This window comes from Choristoneura fumiferana, chromosome 4 (genome assembly GCF_025370935.1).
Source record: "Choristoneura fumiferana chromosome 4, NRCan_CFum_1, whole genome shotgun sequence".
Classification (NCBI taxonomy): Eukaryota; Metazoa; Arthropoda; class Insecta; order Lepidoptera; family Tortricidae; genus Choristoneura; species Choristoneura fumiferana.
The window spans coordinates 20,499,913-20,525,734 of record NC_133475.1 but is presented as its reverse complement, the minus strand read 5'-3'; the positions used below and the strand labels follow the sequence as shown (position 1 = coordinate 20,525,734).

Sequence of the window (25,822 nt, the reverse complement as noted above, 5' to 3'; positions counted from 1 at the left end):
CATTCCACGCCGTCTGTTTTGTAAATTTTACGGTTAAGCCTTCTGGCTTTAAGGATTTCCCCGCAGCCAGGAGGCAATTCTACATCCTTGACAAATCGATCAGAGCAAGATCCGTTGGTACTCCTCTCACAATACCCATACGGGTGATGTTAAACGTCGGATAGAGGCCTCGAATTTATTTGTAAGCAGCAGTGGGTTCAACAAAAAGGCATTTGCGGCTTCTGCAGAATTGAATTCTACACTGACCCGATTTCGCCCTACCTTTTAATGCCATCTCGAGAAATACTTTGGACACGTGCATTTACCATAACTTGGCCAAATTTATGGGGTTCAAAGTAGTACCAGAGGATGGTTCAGTTTCGGTTTTGGAAACGTGTACTAGAAATGACCTCCGTCATTTGTGGTGTATTTTCGTCCACCTTTTAAGTCCGGATGTTCAAAGAGGTGAGCAATGGAGTCGGAAGGAGCCCTGCTCCCCAACTTGGTTGGTGGTTCGGATCCACCCTGCGCCGTAACTTTCCTTTTGCCCTAAGAATGGAAACCTCGGCATCCATCGACATCCCCGATTGATTGTCTTGCGACAAATCCGTCGGGGGCCGCGGGCACCGGTTCCGAACAGGTTATCAGCAACAAGTTGAAACGTCAAAACTGACTGACGTTCCTGTTTTTTTTTAAACTGTGACAGCGGCCAGATATACTTTTCTGTAAGAAAATTAGTTTTGATGAACGAGAGCATTGAAAATAACTTTTCATGGATGAATATTAATAGTTACTAAAATTACACGTTGTTGTTTCTTTAAAAAAATATGGCTCTGTCCATTGGAGGACAATAAAATTACACCTTAACCAACCAGCTGCATGCTTATTGTTGCTAATAAAATGTAAACTTACCATAGATTAATACACATTGAAATATCCTTTGCCTTTTTAATTTTTATAAGGAAAACACACGTATTGTCTTTAAGCGTTATTTAAAAACGCTCGAAATAATTGAATACGGGTGTTGCCATGTCGAGAAAAAAACGTATAATAACTTGTATACCAACTTCTAGGCACAAAATCCATATTCAGTCAGGTGACGAGCCCCTTGTGACAGTTCTTCTTTCTTCAGAAAAATCTCAAAAATACAATAAAAGTTATTAAATATGGCCCTCCACGCCGCCGTTAAGGGAAAGCTGATCAGCGTTATTGGAGATGAAGTGAGTTTCATTGTAGACAATTTCCTAAACCTTAACATTGTGATTTTGTTTTGGTTCTGTCATTTATTTCGAATTTCTATTTTCGTAAATATTACCCTTTTATTTGAATGTTGTCGTGTATTTTATTTTCAGGATACATGCGTCGGTTTCCTTCTGGGTGGCATTGGCGAAATCAACAAAAACAGACACCCAAATTTCATGGTTGTCGACAAAAGTAAGTGCTAAATTAACACCACTCCTAAAAGCACCAAATCCTTTGAATAGCGCAAATAAAAACATTTAAATATGTAAAGAAATCACGACTGCTGCATTCAGTACGTGACAGATCAGAAACATGATTTATATTTTTATTTTATGTAATTCGATTCCATGGTAAGTATTTTTTTATAGCAAAGTTTTATTATCCTTCACAGATACTCCAGTTAGCGAGATCGAGGACTGTTTCAAGCGATTCGTAAAGCGCGACGACATCGACATCATCCTGATCAACCAGAACGTAGCCGAGCTTATCCGGCACGTCATCGACTCGCACACTGCCCCCGTGCCTGCTGTACTTGAGATTCCATCCAAGGACCATCCATATGACGCCAGCAAAGATTCTATTCTGCGTCGCGCTAAGGTATGAAATAACAGTTATAACTTTATGGTTCATTATACTGTATTTCCCGTAAAGGCACACATGATAAAGTATAAGTGGGCTGTTTTCCGCAACTCAACGTCTATGTGCGCCTATTTTGCACTAATTGTGCCAGCCAAGCTCCTGGAGGAAGCCTAGCAGACCCTTCACATTGCCAACAACTTCCTGGAGCGATCCCGGTGATCCGAGGTGTAGTGCCCTGTATAGTTTGCCACGCCCGTGCACTGCAGCACAATGTGTGTGGCCGTTTCTTCTTCCACCATGCATGCACACACGATGCTTGCATGGTTAAGGCCTCTGATCTCAGGGAAAGTCTATACTGGTCAGTTTTATGTACAAAAAATACTGCCCTCTCAAAGCAAAAAGCGGTATCTGATGAAAAAAAAACTTATTACTTTTTTTATGCAACTTGATGCAGAATATCTTGCTACACAGTGGTATAAATAACTCAAAAACATGTTTTTTGGGATACCACCTGTTGCTTTAACATGGCAGTATATTCAGAAGCCAAATAATAAGTCATGTTGTCAATTACACTTTTTTTACATAGCAATGAACTATAAATAAATATAGGTATATAATGATGATGATGATGTATGATGCAAGACTAGGCAAGATGCCCATTATTCCAATTATGATTGTGTAACAAAGCCTATATAGGACTCCTATGTGAGATAAAAAAAATATCTCAATCTACACAAAACCTCTAAAATAACAATGACATAATTGCATTTTTTTCCAAAATTGCTTTATGGTCAGAATCCGGTTCGAAGGACCAAATTTAATGTTGGGAATTGTTGTCTTCTATTGAACATAGGCACTAAACTAAAGCACTAAAAGATGCAGGTTGACTTTTTGACACTTTTTATTCAATTAACAAAGTCTAGATTGAATTTAGCTTAATGCTGACTTGCACAAGAAGCCATGTTCGATATACGCCGTGTAAAAGAGATAGACGATCTCTAAAACTGCGTTCCAAATTAATCAAAAGGAATTTGTACTTAATACTAAACAATCGATCAAAAAGAAATCTTGCATAAAATTACCTTTTTTTTTAACTAGCTTATAATGTGTTCCACTGCAGGGCAAAATTATCTTGAAAAGGTGAACATTTTAATTTACTTCAGTATTGTATTAGAGGTGTAATATGTAAATAAAATGGCTAGTTTTTATTTTTCTACCAAATTGGTTTATATGCTGTCATGTAGAAAATCAGTCATTCAAATTGAAAAGCGACACAGTGAATCAAAAATGAAAGCCCACGAAAATCAAAGTTATTTATTTAGTGTGAATATTTTTCAAAAACATTGTTCTTTGTGAAATCGTAGATGTCAATGTTTAATCTGATAAGAAATCTTGTTTATAAATAGATTCTTTCTTCAAAACAAACATGTCCTTTTCTTTACCCTTGAAGAATATGAGAATAACAAAAACGCAAGGTTGTATTATCTACCGCCCAGGTACTCACTATCTCTTTCTACTCTTATCCTAAACTATCTGACAGAAAGGCAGGTGGTAGGACCTAGTGCAATGTCCGCCCGGACTGCTGCCACCATCTTGCAATACCCCTGGTGTTGCAGATATTTATGGGCGGTGGTGTTCTCTTACCATCAGGAGACCCACTTGCTCGTTTTCCATCCAGTCGAAAAAAAAAAAAAGGTGGTGAAAACGATTGTGATTAGCAGTGCGTTAGACACAGCGGCGTAGCGTAGTTGGAGCGGCAGGGGCGGTCCGCCCCGGGTGGCACATTTAGGGGGCGGCGAAATACCATAAAAATTGAGTGGTATGTGTGAAGTTCTAAATCCGCTCTGGGCCCGCGTAGGAACTACGGCCCAAGTGTTCTCATTCTGAGAGTAGAACTGTGCCCAGCAGTGGGACGTCTATAGGCTGGGATGATGATGATAATTGCATAACTAAAAAAAAAATGTTGCACCTATGATTCGGGCCGATTAGAATGAGTACCCTAAATAAGAGGGCGGTAATAGTAGATTGTTGCACCATGCAGAAAGTTATTTATTATTGCACCGAGTGCCAATTTGGATGTGGCTTTAAAAAGCACGAGGGCATCTGCTTTTCTTTCAACTATTACTGGAATAGTAGACGAAAAAAAACTCATGCTAAACAATCACTAGCACTCGATGATTCCATTTTTGTAAGTTTACATTCGCACTCTCAAAAAATGTCCACGGAAAATTCGCAATGTTCCCGCCAATTTGTTTTTTTTTTATCTTACTTTTTTTTGGCAGAGTTAGTAGCCAGTACCAGATATTTTTACCCGCGATCTGTCAAATTTCGGATGGGCGCCAGGTTGGCCAACCAAACACAACGTATTTTTTTAATATACTTACTGTTTTTGGTAGGATTGGTAGCAACAATTTTTTGTACGCAATCTGTCAAATTTCATACATTTTTCTGCTCTAGAGCAGAAAAGTCCCGCTTTGTGCTGGGTATTTAGTGCGGTTATGATGAAATTAAAGCATAGTTGGAAGAAAAATTTTCTTCCGCCCCCGGCGGCTGATACCCACGCTACGCCTCTTACACTCTCGCCTCTGTCACTTAGACAATAAGGTTTCTGCATTATTAATACACTAGCTGACGCCCGCGGTTTCACATCTAAATGGGGTAACGCGTGAAGACTTCTCTTAGGCGTATAGTTTGTCCATGGTTTTGCTCGCGTTAAACTTGAATTATTTTTAACGAGATCGGGACACTTCAAATAATTCCAACTCTACTTTTACTGCTGCTCTATTCCTGTAATAGACGTGAAATGCCGAGTGGAAAGCTTCACAATTACATACCTTTTTTATATAAGTACATACATCTTGACATAAGGCTTAATGCTGTTTTTTTGTTTATTTCCAGGGCATGTTCAACCCCGAGGACTTGGTACGTTGATACTAAAATATTGCATGCTGTGTGTGCCTGTGTTTCACGGCACCTGTATATAAGCCTACCAACTAACCATGTCTGAACTTGATCTTTCCGAGTGCAATCAGAAGGCTGGTAGCCGATAATAGTAATAATGACAGTAAGGGCCTAAGCTCGTTGACGCTCGTTGCACGCAGCGCGTGGACGTCTATTGAAAAAAAAAATGGTATGAACAGCGCTAACTGCGCGCGTCGCGTGAGACGGATGTTAGCTCTACCCCCGCTTCCTGCACCCGCGCCAGCTCGCGTAGGCCCTAAGTTACTCAAAGATATTTTGTAAAAAATATCAAAAGTATTAATAAATAAGTATACCTACTGTCACTATTATTGTGTTCGCAACCGCCACCTAAACTAAACCAGATTCAGTTGATACATTCCACAATTTTATTTCCACTTTTTCAAACTGTTGTTCCATTCAATTAAGGATTATTTAATGAATTATTGAATTATTATATTGTGTAATAATTATTAAAATACACATAACCTTGTATAGTTGTTGAAGTTGTATAATAGAATATATTAAAAAATATGAACCAATGGATTGTTTCATTTTCCTAACTCGTTTTCGTTTGTTTGCATGTTTGGTCGATGATGCGATTGGTCTGGATGACTGAATGAATTTGATTGCATTGTTATTTTATGTTGTTATAACAATGATATGATTTTACATTGGAAATTATGTTCTGTTGTGTGTGATGTGTTGATTATGTTTTTTTCAGCAACTTTGGTTGTGTTATATGCTAATAGTGTTGAAGTGTAAATAGTGTGGATTTTACTGACGGTATGTACATATTTTAATTTAATATTTAGCTAAAATGAAATATTAATTCGTTTTTCTTTTTCTTTCAGTCAATGTTTGGCTCTGACAACTACAGTAATTAATTTAAATATCAAATGCTTTATAAGTAGTCCCTATATATTTACGTTATTTATTTATGTATATTCCAATTTTTAAAATGTATTGTAAGCCAAATAAAATAAGTGAAATTTATTATCTATCACATTTATTTAGTGTTATTAACACACCTACACAATAATACTATTCACACAAATATACAATATAATACAGTGCACGCAACATAATAAAAACAATATCTAACATCAGTATTTGGTATCAGTATGCTATAAAATACCCGTAAGTACAGTAGAGTGAGCGTCAGTTAGTCAGAAATTTAATTTCAAGTTGAATATATCTTGGATTTAGTCGTCGAATTCGGCGACGTCGTTCTCGGCCTTCTTGTGTCCGACCCAGTCCCACTTGGAGTAGTGCAGCTTGGTCTTCTTGAACTTGGGATTCTTCGATGTGATACGGACGAACACGCGACGCCCGAACAACGGTTGGAGCTGCCTGAAGTTGTCCACGAGAGGCAGGTTCAGGTTGGAGAGGAGACCACGGAAGTTGTCCATCTGGAAAACAAGGAATAAACGGTAATGATGGAGTGTTGATGATTGCGCACCGTAAACTCAAACAATATGAAGCATTCTTACCTGGAACACTGAGATCGGGAGGTAGTCAGAGAACACAACCCACGTGACGGCCTCAGCGCAAGGCGGGGTGGTGAGGGAGCCCTTGTAAGTGTAGAATCGCTCAGTGTCCAGACCAGACAGTATGGAGGACAGGGAGAAAGTGTGAGGAAGCTGCATACTGGTGTTGTAGTTCTCGACGGCGGACAGGTTCTTTACGATGGGAGTCAGCAGCTTGGCGTCGAACTCAACCACCTGGAAACATTAGGCGTTAGCATGTAACTGCTCAGGTGCAAGGATCAAGTGATTCATGCTGGATTGTAGTCAGATGCTGGTTGAAATTGGTTTCCACTCCCCCTTATGAGCTTAAGCAATGGTAGAGTTATTTATCAGGACCTTTTAAGGCACAGATTTACATAGGTAGCTGGGTCAGTGTACCTCATGATTTGATTGTTGACAAAGTAGTATCGATGGTTGCGGCTATTAAAAATAGTGTCTTTCAGTGATGTTTACCTGATAGAAGAAAGCGAGCACGCAAAGACCATCAGGATGTTGCAGGGCCTCAGCCAAGTTCCTGTACTTTTTGTTTCTGTGGATGATGTGCATTTCAAGTGGCAGTCTCATATCGTTAAGGGTATGCTCTGAACCACGGTTGTTCTTGTCTCCCCAGTGGAAGTGGAGACCTTCTATTTCATACTCGTTGTCGAGGGGACCGCCGAAGATGTACGGAAGACGGAAGCCTTTCTTTTCTTCCTCAGAACTGTATTTCGGGATGGACAACGCAACTGAAATGGGAAATTATAATTAGAATTTGATGAAAGAATAGCCTAGATCTTGATTGTTTCGAATCAAATAACTATGCTTTGGCTGTGAAGTCTTTAAAAATCTGTCATAGATTCGACATAACGTCGCTGAGAAAACAGTCCAAATTCTACATAAAAAGCACCAAGGTACTGGGCTGTCCTAAATCGTAGGAACCAACCTGAATGGCCGTTGTTGGTTATCGTAAGAGGTCCGGGCAGCGGGTTCTGGTAACCGATGAGCTCCATGGCCGGGATGGAGATGGGGATGGCCTGGCGGGCTGCGATGGCGATGGGCGACTGCTGGCGCCCGCCGCAGGCCGGGTGAAGCACCGCCCAGCGCCGCTGGTCCGACGCGCGGTAACCCCATCCATGCGCCGAGGAAACTGGAAGATTGGATAAGATACCTGAGTACCAGGTCGAATATAAAATTTCATATCGGCATGTAAAGGTCAGATCTTTGGAAAGGTGCTTACACGATTGAAAAATGAGGCGTGAAAAATGATGAGAACCATGTTATTATTTCATTTGACTAGACATACCAGTACGAATGCATGTGGTATAACGTAACGTGAGAAAATGGTGACTGAATGTTATTATATACAAGGGGTTGCGTAGTTTTTAAGAATTTATTACTGGCAAATAGATTAACTCAGGGGTTGAAACAACAATTGTAAATTCTATGACTGAGCTAAGACTGCGTTAGATGAGAAAATTAGCTAGTGCCCGACACAGGCATTTTTAAACCTGAGCGTAGCAATATTAGGGCATCTGGATTTAAATGAGTTAAGTGATGAGCAAATTTGTTTGCGTTCTCTCTTGACAAGGAAGTTTCTGTTGGTAGGTAGGTACACAATCAATGTGAATTTAAACAGTCCGTTCAGTAAGATAAATGAATGATTTTATCACGCCTTAAATTTTATTAACAAGATACAATGTTATGGAAACATCGATTCAATGAGCGGAAAACAATGAGCATTTGGTGGATGTTTAAAAACACCCATTGTTACAGAGTATTAGTATTAAAACTCCGTTTTATCGTACATCGAAGTACTTAATAAATTAAAAATTGTAGTTATTTGAACGAGTGTGATTTATTGTCCATCGACGTAGTATAATGAATTCCTTTTCAACTCGTAAATTAGTAAAAGACTACGTTGATTCTTAAACTAAGGCCGTCGTACGTGTCTCGAGAGCCAATGCGTAGTCGAAGAGAAAAAAAACATATTTCGATAAAACCAGAATTTGATTTGCGATTCAGATCGCGCGGCATTCGTTTAGTAATCATGACTTTTTTAATGCTGATTCTGTCCGTCGCGAAATAACGCATGCAAAACGGTGCAATGAAAAATATGCAAGAACCAAACACTGAAATTTATAGGCACATAAATTTAACCCTCAAAATGACGCTGCGAGCATTTTAATTAATTTTGTATAAAGTCAGCTAAGAGGTAATTATTACGAAAAGGAGCTCTCAACTGTGTAATGCAATGCATAATAGAAATTACTCCTCTAATATTAGTAATACATAATAAAGGTTTTAGTAGTATGTATCCAATTATTTGAATGTGTATGTAATATGATGTCTGAAGTAATGTGATATTATTATGCAACAAAATAATACCAATAATTCTCGTGTCATAGCATGCTTGCTTAGCACAGGCCATGTCATGACTTGTACAAAAACCGAGACTAGTAAAAAATGTGCATATGATATTTTAGAACTGGTGCCACTTGTTTGGTACTAAAAAAAATATATCTAGGTCTCACGATGATCTAATAATAGATTAAATCGTGACAATGTCGGATTCCTGATTCCGTAAACTGAATTATCGCATACGATAAGTACCTTATGCATTTGAGATGGATGAGTAAATAAATGCGACCTTACAGTGGATTATCTCTAAGTGATGCCGGGCATGCACTCAGATGTAGTTAGCATATTTGAGCGTACGATATTGCTTGTTAGAACGTTTTAGGCGAGATATCATGAGGAGAACAGGGTGTTCCAATCCAATTTTCATTTGGCTGTATGGTACGATTGTTAAAGCGTTTAATTAAATTACGCGTTTCAAATTTAACTATAAAGTTACGATTATTTACCGCGTGGTTGCAGCGGATCCTAGTCTGTAGTATTTTGATGTATACTTTGCAATGAGTAAACAAAAGTAGTAATAATTATGTTAACGTACTAATTTAATAATTTTAAAGTCACAAGATTAATATGTTTCATAATTTTCAAATTATCTGTTCATATAGTCTTATATAGTTAATAATATGTAGTTAGTTTTTATAGCGGTCCTAGGTCAACGATGGTGCTAGCTAAAAATCAGCGCTGGGGTGTTTTAGCGCCTCAGCATTATGCTGAGCCAGTGTCCGATTCGCTTCCGCAATGACATACTATCCTTCGTGTTGTCTGTTTGTACTTAATAATGTTGTCTTGTATTGTGAATAAATGTATTCTCATTCTATCTTATGTTTGTAAACGGTCGCTCTTCGTGACATATATATTTTTGATACGTTACCTAGGTATATGAGTACCTAGTTCATTACACGCAAGTGATTTTAAAACAAGGACTGTATTTTATTCACACTATATCGAGCCATGTTAGACCCATGGTCTAACACTAATTGGTGATATTGATACTAAAATGAAGGAAAGTAGTGATGTTTCGACGGATGTTTGCGCGATTCAACGGCGCAGAGGAAGAGACCAAGTGTTTCGCATATCTTCGCTGCGGCTACGTGATATACGCAATTGGTCAAACACTAATTCATAAATTGCACCAATAATATTTGTAAACGCCATTTTTTTTTATTCTGAAATATTTACTGTGGAATACAAAATAATATTGCCATCATTCTTTTGTAAAGTACTTGCCTTATTTGTTTGATTATTTTTATTTACGATCCAGCGCGGAAATGCGGCCAGCCTTATGGGCACTCTTCCTCAGGGACAAGACTTAGGCGAACTGTATATATAGTTAATTTATTTTTAGGATAGTTTAGTGTAACCTCAATTGTTCCTTTTTAATTAATGTTTATGACATATAATAATGACTTAGTTCTTAGTTAGAAGAGTCTCGCAATGAGTTATGGAGAGGGTTAATGAAGCTCGGAGTATCTTTGCGCGATAGAATCCTTTTTATTTTAGACTTATAGACTTCATATTTTCAAAATAGTATTTGTAATCACACACGTGTTTAAAAGGTCAATCTTAATATAAGAACGTGTTCTCGAGTTATTTGAAGATTTATTGAGCATGTTTTAATGTGGTTGTTATACTTTATGGCTGTGATATGTTTTGTTACATTAATGGTAGTATCAGGAACACCACAGCTTTACCACCAACCTTTTAGAAAGTGATGAAAGATTTAAGAGATGAGTCCACATTTATTACTCGATAATAAAATAATATGATATGATTATAAGTAAAAACAACTTGTTAAGCTATCACATATTTTTATTGCAGAATCGTGAAAACCTGCGGCAGTCATAGTAGTATGACGATTGTGTACGTTTATACTCGTTGTCTAAAAGTAGATTGCTAATATTGTGTATAAATTTTAGCTTTTATCTGTGCTCGTTATAATTTTTTCATACATTTACGAAATATTTTACCTAAGTTAGTTATGTTATTAATCATTTCGCGCTTTTAAGTAGGATAATGATATGAAATTAAATTAAGGAAGTAAATAACTAACTTTCGCTTTGTTTACACTGTTTAAATGCGCTATGTTTTTTGTATATATATGTTTTTTAAAATGTAAACATTATGTCGATTCCGGCACGCATCTATGAACACGATTGCGTTCGAATATTCTTTTTTTAATTTATTAATGTCTTCCGAATTGTTCATTATTTGAACTACTCTTTTTTTTTATAAGTATATTTTTTTTTTTTCTTAAAAATATTCAAACTCACCATTTGCCGCCAAAATGGCGATAACAGCCAATACAACTTGCGAATTCATGTTCACTGCACTGGTAGCTGACCGATGATTGAGCGAGCACTCGATGCTTCCTGCCGCACGGCCCGGCGTTTATATACTACATGTGGACTTCTTGCACCGACCGTTTTCAATGGGCTGAAGCGTCATCAGTGTGAGAATTAACCCTCCAATGCTCGTAGGTTTCCCTGGGTTAAGTGTTCGGGACAAAAACGTACCGTTGTCTCTAAGAGCTGCTTTACGGGCTGCGTTGAACCGGGAGAGTTTTAAATCCTTCCCGTGTCTGCGACTAGTCATTTCTTTGTACTTATTAGGGTAATTCTTACTTTTGTGTGCTTAGTCGCTTCCATAGATGTAATAACTTCTACTAATATTTCAGAAAATGAAAAGTTATAATGAGTTCACGTATCGTAATTAATTTGTGAATCCATCATTATCATCTACGGTACTGACATCCATTAGAAGTGATTGCGCTCAAAAATGAGAAATATCCATTTACTCCCTAATTTTAGCGACCAGGGTGACAGTTCACGCCATAAAACAATAATTGCCTACCAGACGCGTCTCTACTAAAAACAAATCAATTTAGCACTGAAAACTAGCTTAATTTTCAATAAAGTGCAAAATTAAAATTTAGTTGCAATAAAATAAATAAATAATCTGTCGAGTGAGCTAACAAATAAGTGACGTATATAGACAAATATATGTATATATTATATATGACAAATAAGTGAAATATATGGGATAATCGCGTTTTGACAGCTCATAAGAAGTACGTCAATTGAATTGTGGTATTAAATTCCATATTTAGGATTTTAACATTTTTTTTTGGTTTATCCCGCTTCAGCCTTGTCATAGTTCGGTTAGACATAATAATATACTGATTCTTCAATAATGTTTTTTGATGTTGAGCATGGACGGTACTGATGTTAAAGACATGTTAATGATAAGATTAGGTACATGCAAGTTAAACAATTTACACTAAGCAATAGTGTAAATGGTATTAAACTAGCTTTTCCGCCGAAGCCGCGGGTTCACGGTGGATGCAGGCCGCTGCCATCCGAAGCGATTGGAGGTCTATGGGGGAGGCCTATGTCCAACAGTGGACGTCCTACGGCTGAGATGATGATGAACTAGCTTTTACCCGCAGCTTCGTACGCATAAACCATTAAAGGTAACAGTTGAGCTAATATTCCGAGATTTTTAAAAAATCTCGTGGGGATTACCTAAAATTTCATCCGTCTTCATTACGAGTAACGTTGCATTAAAACACCGATACCTAATTGCATGTCTCTAAACGTAGCGTTTGAAGTTTTGGGATTTAACGTCAGATTTTTTTAACTTTTACACTAAAGAGTTTACATACATAATTCTTTAAAATAGCTTTATTTTTAGTCAATGATGATCAAAACTAGGGTTGTAACGGAATTTCGCCGCCGCCTCCGTTACTACGGAATGTTCCGCAAGAAATCGTATCTTTGCCTCCACCTCCGCCTCCGCAATTTTTTTGCGGAGTTATAACGGAGGTTTATTTCTCATTTCATTATCTCGGCACGCAGCGGGAACGCGGTCGGGGTGGGGGCGGGCGTATGTCAAATAACACACGACAGGAATCAACCTATCTCGTTGCTTGAACGTACCTACGTCACATAAACGCAAGCCTATACTGTATATAAAAAAACGCACGATGACGCCGAAAATAAGTGATATTTGGCAGTTTTTTTAGAAATTTTAGAGATTTTTGAGTTGAATTTTGAATAAAGCATAAACTACTATATTTTCCACATCCACTTTCACCTCCGCATCCATCAAAACAAGCAATACCTACATTACAAGCAGTAATAGGTGTTCATCAAGTCAACCGAAAGACGTCTACTGCTGGACATAGGCCTCCCCCAACTCCTAAAGCTCTCCACTCAGACCGGTCTTGTGCTTTCCGCATCCACCGCGGTCCCTCGATCTTAACCGATTAACCGTAATAGGTGTTATATAAATTCAAATCGAGTTTTTTGATATAAATACAACCAATATCAGTGTCATAAGAGTGTTATCCTTTAAATGTCTTAAACTTGAACTTATCTCTCTTAACACTCAGGTCAAACGACAATAAATGCGACAGAAGGAGTAATTGAAACTCTGTATCTAACAACACTGGAACTGGTAGACTATTTTAAATTGTCCAATAAAACGGATCGTGGCACTACATTGTGACTTATCTATGTATCTAATACCTTTAAAAGAACAATTCTTGTATATACATATATATATTTCGAGGATCTCGGAAACGGCTCCAACGATTTCGATGAAATTTGGTATGTGGGGGTTTACGGGGATGAAAACTCTTATCTATGGGAAAACGCCTGTTATCGAGTTTTAGCCCGATAGAAGTGGGATAAATTAGTAGAGGTAGTTCTAGTTATAGCCTGAATTTAATCATCTTCATGACCTTCATATTGATAAAACTTTTGATAAATATCAGAGTTAACTTACACCCGTCTTTAACATATTCGTGAACATGAGTCTTTAAAGTTGTAGCTCCAAGCGCACCAACTAATAAAAGATACAAATTAATAAATATCATAGCAACAAAAATCCGTACAAGCTTCTTTGTGATCAGCGGCAAATTGCAATCAGAAACTCAGACATTATTATGTTCATGCAAGTTTTATGACTAGAATTTAAGATAGCTAAGATTGCGCAGTTATTGGAATTGTAGTTATATAAAACAAGCATACCAAAATATCAATGTTTGTGTGGAGGATCTGGTAAAGATTATTTTGCTTGCATTTATGTAAAGCATAGTCAGTAGTTTTAGAAAGGAGGGGCTTTAGTATAACAATAACAGTAGCAGTAATTTGTTTGTCGTCATAATCTGATCATTTAATTTGTTTTATTCCTCAATATTTTTTGTGGAGTTTTTATACAAATTTTTCAATGTTTTTCATATTGAGATTTTTCGCATTTTATAATAGAAGAAAGAAAAAAACATTTATTGCCACAAAACATTAAATAAGATTACGACGATGTATGACAACATAGAATCAATTTTATACCTCATCATTAATTAATTATGTATTATCTACCGTAAGAACAATAATTCTAATATAGATGGTTACCCTGCCTAATATGAATTGAACCTCACACAAACGTAATTTAGTGAAAATTGATTGCACAAGATAATTTAATTCGTTCCGGAACTACGGTCTGGTTGAGTAAGCCTTAAATCGCTATTCAAGCGGATTTCAGGTAACCCAGAAGATGATATATAAAATTTTCCCGTAACCGTTTATCAGGATAACGTGTTCAGGAATTAATCAATAAGACAGGGGATGCCATGGACACGGAAGAATCAGCTAAAATGAATCAGGATATACTCTTACCTACGAGTCAAAGTTTCTTTATTTAGGAATTTATTAAAACGAACCTTTGGCGAATATTCACATAGTTATACTGTTTAGACGAAGAGGTAAGAAAGGCGAAACTTGGTCGCCCAGGTACTTTTTGTAAAATTAGCTATTAACGGCGGCATATATGTTCTGTTTCCGCCCGCTATTTTGATTATTCACTCTAAATTTGTTTGTACAAAAAATACATACAGCGAAAATGCATAATTTTTAGCCAGTTTTGTTTTTAGGTACCTATAACTCTGTATGGAACATAAAACACATGAAATTATAAGGCTAAAAATAACAAAATTACAGTCCTAAATTAAAAAGTAGTCGCTGAAAACATAATTAAATTAAAACCGACAGCATTATTAATAAAATTGTTACTTGTTGTCTTGTTAATTGTTCGACGAGGGAGAATAGCACTATTTAATAATTTTATTAATCAATAATCATACTACAGGGTTTCATGTTCGGGAAATATTTTATTTTAGTTTTAGTTTAGGTAGGCTTAGACTCTTTCATTCATACCACATCATAAATCATATATTTGCATAGAACATGGTAAATATGTACCATGTTTTATGCAAATATATGATTTATGATGTGATCCTGTGTACATGATTACATGAATATGAATCAAAAGATATGACTAAGTACATTAATTACCTCGTGGGCATTCGCAGGGTTAGAACGCGGATGATCCCTTACGGCTATTGTTAGCGTTCGGTGATGCAATTTATTCGGCTAAGCTATTTAAATATCATTGATTAGAACCAAAATAATAACTCGAGAATGATAACAACTGTGGTGTAACAATGGTTCCTGTCTTCCTGCATAATGAAGTCGTGGTGATGCCATTCCGTATTACAATCGATGGCGACTCGGATGTTACGGATTGAGATAACTTAAATAAAATCTAGGAAGTGTCATGTGCTAAGAAAATAGTCAAGACGCGTGGATGAGATACTCTTTCGCTGCACTCTTGAGTGGTTGTGTGAGGCGCATGTCCTGGCGGGAGCTCTATTGTGGCCTAGACGAGGGTGCTCTATAGTTTTAAGTCGTGGTGGTGCCTGGTGAGGATCAACTTTGAACATGAAACTACCGTGAGACTCACTGAAATTTAATGAAATAAACCCAGATAGATCACGTCTTTAATGGAGTTTAGCTCGATATGTTTCGGGCCAACTCGATTTAAGAAGTGTTACTTATCTGGGTTTATTTTATTAAATATAGGTGAGGATCAAAATCTAAACATTTATTCGAGAAAGATGCCGCAAAGGGATCTTTTGTACGTCAATTTTTTATACTACCAGTGGTTTCGGAAACATCCATTGCCAAGAAGATGCTTCGCACGAAAGTGGCCAGAAAGTCGTTTTCTCAAAAAGCAATATCAGGGATCAGTAGGGAATTTTCATGACAACTTTCTAGGGGTGTACTTACTGCCATTTCGCATAGATAATTATTGTTATTGTAATTAATGTTTAATTTCCCAACAATGAAAGTTCTCCGAAACCAAAATTTTTCTTATGGTTTTATTGAGCACAGTAGGTTAGGTTAGGTTTGTTTTATGAAAGTTCCGAAAATAATTATGCTTTCGGAAAAAAAAATGACTTGGGAAATTAAACATGTGGGAAAATATAATTGCGCGAAACGGCAGAGAACCAACCTCTTTCTAGGCTTATGCTGGGAGGATGCGTTGCTGCGAGGAATGTTTATCACGAACCAATAGAAAGCTCCTCTCAGCTGTTCCCACCAGAGATGTGCTGTGCCGGGATAGGTAAATAAAGCGTTTCTATTGGTTCATGGAAAAGACATTAATGGCAACACATTCTCGCACATTTTTGGTAGTTTGGTGGAAACGTAGCCACACCACACATTATAGATAAGAGATTTTTAAATGAGCAAAAAAACGAGAAACTCGAGGCGCGAGGCCCCTCTTACCGCGAGGCAGCTGCTGCGGCCCACGTCGCCTGCGCCTAGCGCCCCCTGCTGTCAAACAGATTTTGTTATTAAAATCTAATTAAATACTCGTAGTTCAGTGAATTTTAAATATGGCGCCCGCATAATCGGTGTGCCTGCCTAATATTTGTACAATGTGATTGCATTTTGAGATGAACCATTTTTCTGACTATTATCTACATTTAGACCCAGTGTACCTAAGTTAGATCCTTATCCTTAAGGATAAGTATTAATACTTAATATCCTACTATCCTACTAATATTATAAACTAGCTGTGCCCGCGACTTTGTCCGCGTGGACTTAGATTTATCGCAGTCAGTTATTGTTTTGACTGCCTATAGTCCATTCAGGATAAGATTGGACTCTAGAAGGTCACAGAAGAAGGGGTTCTAAACATTTTTTGTGAAGTCGTTATAGTGATGATGATTATGATGATGAATAAAAGAATTAATAAGATGAAGTCATAGTTATGTTTACTTTGTAAGTAGATTAATACGTAATGTACCTACATACTTACAAAATAACACAATATTAATACGTAATTGGCTACATAATATTAATTCGATTTATTGGGGTTCGGTTTATATTATACATAATTTAATAAGTAACTGTGTTTCGTGGACTCATCCGCTCTCATTCCCTGTTTTATAAAATATTCTAACTCGTAGTTTCTGCTATGAAGCTCAAGCTTTGTTCAATTCCAAATTTTATCAAATTTGGTGCAGCCGTTAGTTGTGAAAAGTTAACTATCGTACATGATTAAAGGTCATCACATTTTGATCCAAAGTGACGATTAAAAAGTATATAAATAATGTACAGAATATTTCTTAGGTTAACAATATTGCAGAATGTTCTTTACCTACCTCTGCCTCTTTAGGAATTTTATAGGAAGACGTTATTGTTTTTAAATTATTAAATGAAATAAAAACAAAGTACTAATACTAATTATATTTAATTGCGACTTATCCCGATTAGTTTATCTAGACGGGTGGCTTTTCTGTGACTTTTATCCCATTTTGTTTTTTATCCGCTGACCGTTGGTGGCTTTTCAACGGCTTTATTGTTACCTATCATCCATCACGAACGGACAGGAAACTCAACTCTTGCCACCAGCCTACCTAGAAGGTAGGGCCAGAATTCGCCGATGTGTGGGACGTGCGTAACGTGGCTGTCGTGTGTTGAGTTGTCATGAGGTCAAACATAACGCGAGCGGAGTGGCCGAAGAAGCAGTTCAGGTTATTCCTAAAGAGACTGCGCTGGATGGCCTGAACGGAGACAGACAAGTGCGCGTATATTTTGCGATGAATGACCTCTTGATGCTACTTCAAAGAGCGAGTCCTGGCTATGGTGACACTGTGGTCCTTTACGGTGTGTGAATAAAGCACCGTCTGAACACAAAATCAGAGTATCGATATATGCTAGTCTCTTCTACTTCGTGGAGATGTCCGTTGTTTTCCCTGTATTCGCCGACAATCTCTTTTAAGAGGGAGAACCATAGTCAGTACTATTATATATTCTGTGCATAGTGTTATTAAATAGCCCAAGAAAATATTTAATTCAGCTGTCTACGCCAATAAACGGTCCTCGCGGGGGCGGACGTACTGGGAACTAGGGGACCAGTAATGTCGACCTATACTGCTCAGCCATCACTGTACGACCTGATAATAAACTCATTCTGGAATTATAATTATCAAGTCGTACAATATTAAAGTCGTGCATTATAGGGTGACCAAATTTTTCTCGGCCTGTTATGCTCGACCTGTTATGTACGTCGTTATAATCGGAATCAATCGAATCGAATGACCATAGATTGCGTTAGGTTGTGTTAGGTCCATTGTGACCACATGCGCGAGCCGAGCGAGCGTAGCGAGCGTGCCGCGCAGCGGCCGGCGAAGCGCCAGGACCAAATTAATTTATTTTCTACTAAATTTATTAATATTCGGTGTACACGAAAACATGATCAATCGTGCGAATGCTTTCTGTCAATAGTGTGCTCCGATTATTAGGTCTTACAAAATCAGGTTGTCTAATAGCACCTTGAACATTATCGGTACAGGGTGATAAAGTCGACCCGTGTTCCAAGTGGCATGTGATTGAATTATCAGGTCGTACAAAATCGGTCGAGCATTGTCCAGGTCGTACATAACTACACCCAAACTATGGACAGTGCCCTTAGTGTAAGTTTTCGTTTACGAAATACGTCTCGATCGCGTTCGCGATTTGTATGGAAACACGAATATCGCAAATGTTCCGCTAGAGGCGCTGTTCGTGTTTGCATACAAAATGAGATTTTAACGCGAACGCGATCGAGACGTATTTTGTAACCGAAAACTTACACTAAGGGCACAGAGCCGACGCTGCCGCCGCGGACGGATAGTCGTGATTACGACACGACAGAAGGCATACTTGTCAAAATTCATCTTTTTTTTATTGCTAATTAGAAAGTAAAGGATTGTCATAAAAATCATCTTTTTATTCTTGTACCATAATCGCATACACAGCATTTGGCTACGTCGTCAGCTTTAATACAGATATAACAAAGCTTTAAGCTGATCATTAGTGATTTTTTGTATTGTTACCAGGCCTGTGTTGCTCGGGCAGGAGTGATATGAGCCCAATGTATAGTATATAATATATGTAAGTGAGGTAGGCCAACTATAGGTTCACTCGTGCTGGCTCGTGCTGAGGCACCGACTTCAAGCTGGCAGAAAATTATTTTCATGGTTTTTTTTTTGTGAGTTAATTTTTTTGTTATACCTTAATATTTTTTTGTATACCCTTCTTTAAGATAAGATTAATAATTAATATGTAATAAATAAACGTCGCACTCAATGAATAAGCAATGGTGTTGACAACTTTTTGATAAAACCAGTTTAATTAGTGGCTCCGCTTCTGTTTTAATAAAAAGCTTTTTTCTATGCCATTGCTTCTGGTAATAGTTATGCGTCTATAACTAATGGCATTTTTAGGTTTCCGTACCTCGACAGAAAAAAACGGAACCCTTATAGGATCACTTTGTTGTCCGTCCGTCCGTCTGTCAAGCACCTTTTTCTCAGGAACGCGTGGACGTATCAAGATGAAATTTATATCAAATACTCAGGTCTACTGTTCCTTGGACTTTGATTTTTACTTGCCAATTTACTTTGCTCTACATTGCTGGCAATTATAATTTTGCTTTGTTAACAGCCTGAATTTTAGTTTAATTAAATTAATATCGAGGTTTAGTTACAGAAATACGTTACTTTAACCTCCCATAAGAAAAGCCTGACTGGCGGTAACACACTGTATAGGTTTGTAGGCCAAGGACTTTAATTCATGAGGCACCATGGAACCTTTTCAAAGGAAAAGTCATTAAGATTTTCCGTTTTAATTGATAATATGCGATGTCACTATGACGTTTACTGTGAAATGGTTACATGATGAAGTCCTTGGCCGTACGTAATGTACAGCCAATTAATAATACTAAAGGAAAAAAAAAAAAAAAGTTTCTCGATGAGGGCTACGGCACAGATGTCGCTAGCGTCACTGCTTAAGTGACTAAGTAAGAAACAAACAAGCTGAGATATGAGGTGCATAGGGGAAATTCGTGTCGGTACCGTTGACCATCAGTGGTGTAGCGGTATAGCACGCGGTACGGATTACCGAGGACCTGGGTTCGATTCCCAGTGATGGTCTTATTTTTCTGTTTTTTCTGTGCATCTTTATTTCAGTTTGTATTTTCAATTTAGGTTTTACGTGATGACCGTAAAAGTAAAAATTTGGAATTGAAATAAAAAATACAAAAAGATTCCAAAAAAACCAATCTTAATACTAAAGGAGTCGATTTGTAGCATTCGAAGATGGCGAATGTAGACAATATCTAATTTTGCTACTTCTGTTTCTTTGGCTAGTTGAAGTATAATTTTGATAGTGTTTTATGCGGCGATTAACCTTAACAGTGAACAGTGATCCCAAAATCCTATATTGCTCTCGTGTCTAACATTTTTTAATGCGCAAGTGGTCTCCACGTGGTTTCTGGGATTTTACTATCAAGTTGCAAAAACTACAATTACCGTACAACGTCCTTCTCAAAGAGAGTTTACCTTGACACTGGCGAAATTGTCCTATTAATTAGGACAGAAAAGCCATAATTTAAAAGAGAAGAAGAAGAAGAATTAAGGAAATATTTGTCATTTTTTTCTTAATTAATACATTTTCACCCTTTGGGTAGGTAAGGAACTGCATGAAAAGATTTTTTGACAAGTAACAAAAAGATAGAAAAACTGATATTAATATTTGCAAGAACCCACTTGACGTGGTTTTTGGTACTAATCTCTGTTTTTTTTTTACCTCATTACGGCAAAGTCGAGGAAAGGTTAAGTACCTAGTAGTAGGTAAGGTTGTGACTTAATTATTTTTGCAAAAAAAGGGGAAGCTAAGCAAAAACAATTCGCTCGCGTAGGGTTCCGTTTCAAAGTACACTGACCTGAGTACACTGTCGAGAAAAAATTGGTCAAGTGCGAGTCGGACTCGGTGCGAGCAGAGGGTCGTGGGTTCAAACCCCGGCTCGCACCTCTGAGTTTTCTAAATTCATGTGCGGAATTACATTTGAAATTTACACGAGCTTTGCGGTGAAGGAAACATCGTGAGGAAACCTGCACTACTATGCGAAGCAATTCAATGGTGCGTGTAAAGTTCCCAATCCGCACTGGGCTCTGCGTGGCTACTATGGCCCAAGCCCTCTTGTTCTGAGAGGAGGTCTGTGCCCAGCAGTGGACGTATATAGGCTGGGATGCATGGAGTCGGACTCACGCACCAAGGGCTACGTACAATTTTGTAGGTAGAGTCATGTGGGGTAAACGTACGCAGTGGGTAAGTGTATGCAATCCCATACATTTCGAAATGTATGGGATTGCGACAGTTAACTTACCCAACCCACTGCGTTACTTTTACCCCACATGACAAGATGATATTAAGCAGTTTTCTACTTACGTACATATATTAAATTACCATCGCAGATAGCAGAGCTCTGAGAGGCTACTACGAATTTCAAAACCAAATCAAGGTTCGTATTATTGCTTAGCTTAGAAAATCTCTATGTATATAAATAAAAAAATAAAAAAATATATCACAGGACAATTCACACCAATTAACCTAGTCCCAAAGTAAGCTTAGCAAAGCTTGTGTTATGGGTACTAAGCAACGGATAAATATAATTAAATCGATAGATACATACTTAAATACATAGTAAACACCCAAGACCCGAGAACAAACATTAGTATTTTTCATACAAATATCTGCCCCGACACGGGAATCGAACCCGGGACCTCAAGCTTCGTAGTCAGGTTCTCTAACCACTAGGCCATCTGGTCGTTTATACCTGTGTTTTCTGTACTGCTTACTGTGTTGGTGTGCAGTGCAAGAAAGAGTTATTGTATTGTATATTGTATTCTATTGTATAGGTAAAGACCACGTTATAATTTCCGGGCACTGCGATATCCCGGAATTTCAATTCAAATGCCAACATGTAAATATTTTTCGCAAACAAAGTTGCGGGCAACAGCTACTAGGTATTCAGATAAATAATGGCCCTCGATCACCTATTGACATGATGTATGCAAAATGATTCAAATGGCAAACTTGATGTTACAGTCGTAATTAACTATAGTCATCGTAAATATACTTAATTTTAATACAATGTACTAAACACCGAACTTGCGGCGGCCCAAGTTGCGAGCGGCGGCGGGGACGCACGCGCAGCCCGACGTCGTCAGTAGCAAATGTCATTAGACTATCCCATCACGAATACTAATAATTACTATGAAGTGAAAAATTCGAACTTCGTATCTTGCCGTCCCGCTAACGCTTATATTATTTAATACGAGAGTGAGAAGGACGGTACGATACGAGCACCGAATTTCGTAGTAGCCCCCCTTCAGCTATGTAATTCCACCATCGCACCTCCCGCCGAAAGTCGTCCATCGTAACCTCGATAAATGGCGATCTCGAGCGACCACTGTAGCTGTAGTCCTTCGGCACTTCAAGTCACATAATATCTACAATAGCGAAGCGTGGCAAAAATATCTGGCACGTCCAACTGGCCGTAGATAAGAGTCAGTACCTATTAGATATTTATGCACGCTATGTTGTGTCAGATATTGGTGCTCGTGAGTGCACGGTGAAATTATAGAGTCAACGTGACATCATAGCTTTGAAAAAAAAGGGTTATACTTCGTCTAAAGGCCGGCAACAGCAACAGACCAGTGGTTTTCCTTTCTGTCTCTATCACTCACTCACTCGTGTCTTGTATGGAGATTTGCTCTTAGGTTAATGTAGTAAGTATAAAAAAAACTAACATTTTCTATAATGCACAACCCTCCTTGTGCCATATAATGCGCAAACATAGTTTTTTCAATTGACTTCATTCTGAGACCAATAATTTTTTTTGTTTTTTTTATCCCGGACGCCTGTTTGGTTAGCCCTGGGTACACTGTCAGATAAGTACCTACTTGATTGACATTAAATCGGAATGCTCGAGACAAATCGTTCTGAACGATAGTGCGGGGCTACTACGAAATTCTAAAATCGACGTTCATGTCGTTCTGTCCCTCTGACACTTATACTATTTAAAACGAGAATGAAAGGGACGGCACGATACGATCTTCCATTTTCGAATTTCGGAGTATAGGCCCTCTAATCTTATGTCCCAAGAACCAATCCAACCCTCCTCCCCGTGGTAAGCTTCAGGGAGTTGGGGACGTCCGGTTTTTTAGCCGGTGAGAGTCCGGCACTGTCTTGACCCTCCCTACCCAGTCGCCTATAAAGCACCTTATATAAAATTAGAAAGATTACAAACAAGTAAACAAAAGTAAGGTCTTAAGGCAACTGAACCCCAAAAAAATCTTAAGTTTTATATACTTTGGAACACAAGGTAATAGTCGCGAGCGAGCGTAACATGGCAACACTAAACCGCTTCCGCCTCTCCCCCGCGGCCACTCATTAGCACTCCGCGCGCGCGCAGCGTCCATCACGCTGACAGGCGGGCCCGCCATAAATCTAGGGTCTCGCTAAATTGTTAATGGGCTTAACGACGTGTCGTCGCGGCTTTATGTTCGGTCGGACCCTTTGGAGGACCAAGGGGGCGTGGTCCAGTGTTGAGTGCACCGGCGGCTACTTAGGTACTTAACGAAGAAACTTAAATTGAAAATATTATATTGTTTTTTTGTTAGAGTTTTATTTTTAATTGGATTTTAGAAAAGATAAGTATTAATTAAGTTTTAAAACCAATCCCAATCCGCACGAGGCCCGCGTGGGAACTACGGCCCAAGCCTCATTCTGAGAGGTCTGTGCCCAGCAGTGAGACGTTTATAGGCTGGGATAATGAAGTTTTAAAAGCAAAACGTCATCATCGTCATCATGTCAGCCAAAAGACGTCCACTGCTGGACATAGGCCTCCGCCAAGGCTCTCCACTCAGGCCGGTTTTGTGCTTGAGCAAAACGTACCTAATCTAAATAAATGAATAAATACAAAAGAAATAGGACCAAGCTAGAGCGATTTGTTCCCCCCTAACGCTCCCTCATAGCCAATTTCGGTTGAAATTGTTAGAGCCGTTAAGGAGAACCTCGATTGAAAAGATATACAAGAATTAAGATAACTACAACTACATACCTATGTCAAAACTATGACGGAACGTTCACAAAACAAGTGACATCAAGTACAGTCACCAGCATTAATATCTGCCACAGCGGAGCGTGCAAAAATATCTGGCACTTCCTTCCGGCCCTAAAAATAGAGTTGTATCAGATATTTAATTTATGCACGCTTGTTGTGTCAGATATTGGTGCTGGTGACTGTACCTCTACCAAAACACTGTCCACAGCTATAGCAGACGCCTAGATCGGACGGTGCGATATCATACAATGTAAATCTTCATTCTTCGAAGGATTACCGTAATGAACTTAGATATTTGCAGTTCTTCATCTCGTATGGGCGACGCGCGTGGCGCCAGACAATTTTAAATAAAAATTTGGACGAAGCATGCATGCTAAGCAGCTTTAAGGGGCAAGATTTATTATATTTTTTAATGTCTACTGTCAAACTTACGTAAATATGAGCCCTTAAATGTCTGTTACTTGGGGGCGAAACCGAAACCGCAAATAAGTAGTTTTGTTGCTTATAGCCTAAGAAAGCCGCAGACAGACAGGAATTGCCGTAAAACTTTTTGCATCGGAGGTTAAAAAACGTAAAGACAAGGACAGGATCATAGTGGGTAACTTGGTGCTGTTGCAACTATTAAGTAGTCGCTAGTAAAAATACCGACACATCACACGTCATAAACAAGAATGATATCAAATTTCGAGACTGAAAAACTAAATAATGGTTCGATTCATCACAGACAGTCGGCGCCTACGCGAATTAATTTGACTTGCTAATCCAATTAAGAGCAGTTTTGCTTCAATTCACAATAAGTCCAGACAAATGTATATGCACGGTCAGCATCAAAAGTAGCTATACACTTTTGTACTTTGTCGCTTTATAACCAATATGCGTATGGAGTGACAAATGTTTTAATGCGACGGAGTAAAAAAATAATCCGCTACTTTTGGTGCTGACTGTACTTACTTATCAATGTTAAGCAAATGAAAATATTGGATTAAGTAGTTAATCAATTGCGCATACGGATCTAAAAAAGACACATTCGAAAATTATGAATTCTATCTAGTTAATACCTTTTAACTAGCAATTGTAGAATTACAACATACCAATACCTATTTATTTATTATTTCGAAGATCTCGGAGTTATGAACAGTCGGAAGGTGTCTAACAAGGCTCGTTTGGCTGTTCATGGGGGGTGTTGGTTCCGACACTCATGTACGGAAGTGAAAGTTGGGTATGGCAGAAGAAACATGAAAGCAGAATAAATGCAGTTGAGATGAGAGCGTTAAGAATTAAGAAGTATGATAGAAGTTAAACTGAGTGACAGGATAAGAATAGTGAGATAAGGAAACGTTGTGGTCTGAAAGAAGATGTAGTGTCAAAAATTGAGAAAGGTGAGATGGTTTGGCCATGTCGAGAGAATGAATGAAGAACGATTGACGAAAAAAGTGTATGAGGCGAGTGTGAATGAAAGTGTTGGAAGGGGTAGACCTAGGCGGACGTTTCGAGACCAAATCAAGAACGTCTTGAAAAAAGGCCAGGTCAAGAGTACCCTAAACCGAAGAGCAATGTATGAAGGGAATAATGAAAGTGGACGAAGCGAAACATGTATGTAAGGATCGTAGCAAGTGGAAAGAAGGGTCTCTGCCTACCCCTACGGGAAAGAGGCGTGATATATATGTATGTATGTATGTAGGATCTCGGAAATGGCTCTATTTTAAGTTCTAAGCTGCCACAGGCAGCCACTGTACGTAGGTACTATATAACGGGTGTAGCCTGTAATACGAACAAAAAATTAAAACATAGATCGTCTTCGTCAAACTAAACAATATTAAATCAGCGACTTTTAAAAATAATGTACT

The 25,822-nt window shown here is 38.2% G+C and overlaps 2 protein-coding genes across 4 annotated transcripts; one reads left to right on the top strand and one right to left on the bottom strand.

Annotated features, from left to right (window-relative positions):
• Positions 1–1,081: 1,081 nt before the first annotated feature.
• On the top strand, positions 1,082–4,896 carry Vha14-1 (V-type proton ATPase subunit Vha14-1). Its single transcript, XM_074087244.1, has 4 exons — positions 1,082–1,199; positions 1,332–1,413; positions 1,613–1,818; positions 4,699–4,896. Exons 1-4 carry the CDS (start codon positions 1,146–1,148, stop codon positions 4,729–4,731), a joined length of 375 nt encoding a protein of 124 aa, XP_073943345.1. The 5' UTR covers positions 1,082–1,145; the 3' UTR covers positions 4,732–4,896.
• Positions 4,897–5,750: 854 nt separating this feature from the next.
• Positions 5,751–13,598, bottom strand: CAH9 (Carbonic anhydrase 9). 3 transcript variants are annotated; one of them, XM_074087240.1, is made up of 5 exons: positions 13,467–13,598; positions 7,210–7,413; positions 6,741–7,012; positions 6,252–6,482; positions 5,751–6,170 (listed from the first exon to the last, which is right to left on the bottom strand). In XM_074087240.1, the coding sequence occupies exons 1-5, from the start codon at positions 13,555–13,557 to the stop codon at positions 5,964–5,966; spliced, it is 1,005 nt and encodes a 334-aa protein (XP_073943341.1). In that variant the 5' UTR covers positions 13,558–13,598; the 3' UTR covers positions 5,751–5,963. The 3 variants fall into 3 exon arrangements, with proteins under 3 accessions (XP_073943341.1, XP_073943342.1, XP_073943343.1); XM_074087241.1 differs by lacking the exon at positions 13,467–13,598 and adding an exon at positions 10,952–11,081 and having other exon boundaries at positions 7,210–7,434; XM_074087242.1 differs by lacking the exon at positions 13,467–13,598 and adding an exon at positions 10,952–11,079.
• Between the last annotated feature and the right edge of the window lie 12,224 nt (positions 13,599–25,822).

What these genes read in the sequence shown, in the direction of transcription:
- CAH9 (XM_074087240.1), bottom strand. Translation starts at nt 13,557, where the DNA reads ATGATATTTATTAATTTGTATCTTTTATTAGTTGGTGCGCTTGGAGCT. An exon ending in AACCAACAACGGCCATTCAG is followed by an intron (nt 7,013 to 7,209) that starts GTTGGTTCCTAC and finishes TTCCCATTTCAG; the next exon opens with TTGCGTTGTCCATCCCGAAA. An exon ending in TCCCGATCTCAGTGTTCCAG is followed by an intron (nt 6,171 to 6,251) that starts GTAAGAATGCTT and finishes CTTGTTTTCCAG; the next exon opens with ATGGACAACTTCCGTGGTCT.
- Vha14-1 (XM_074087244.1), top strand. Translation starts at nt 1,146, where the DNA reads ATGGCCCTCCACGCCGCCGTTAAGGGAAAGCTGATCAGCGTTATTGGA. An exon ending in TTTCATGGTTGTCGACAAAA is followed by an intron (nt 1,414 to 1,612) that starts GTAAGTGCTAAA and finishes TATCCTTCACAG; the next exon opens with ATACTCCAGTTAGCGAGATC. An exon ending in CTATTCTGCGTCGCGCTAAG is followed by an intron (nt 1,819 to 4,698) that starts GTATGAAATAAC and finishes GTTTATTTCCAG; the next exon opens with GGCATGTTCAACCCCGAGGA.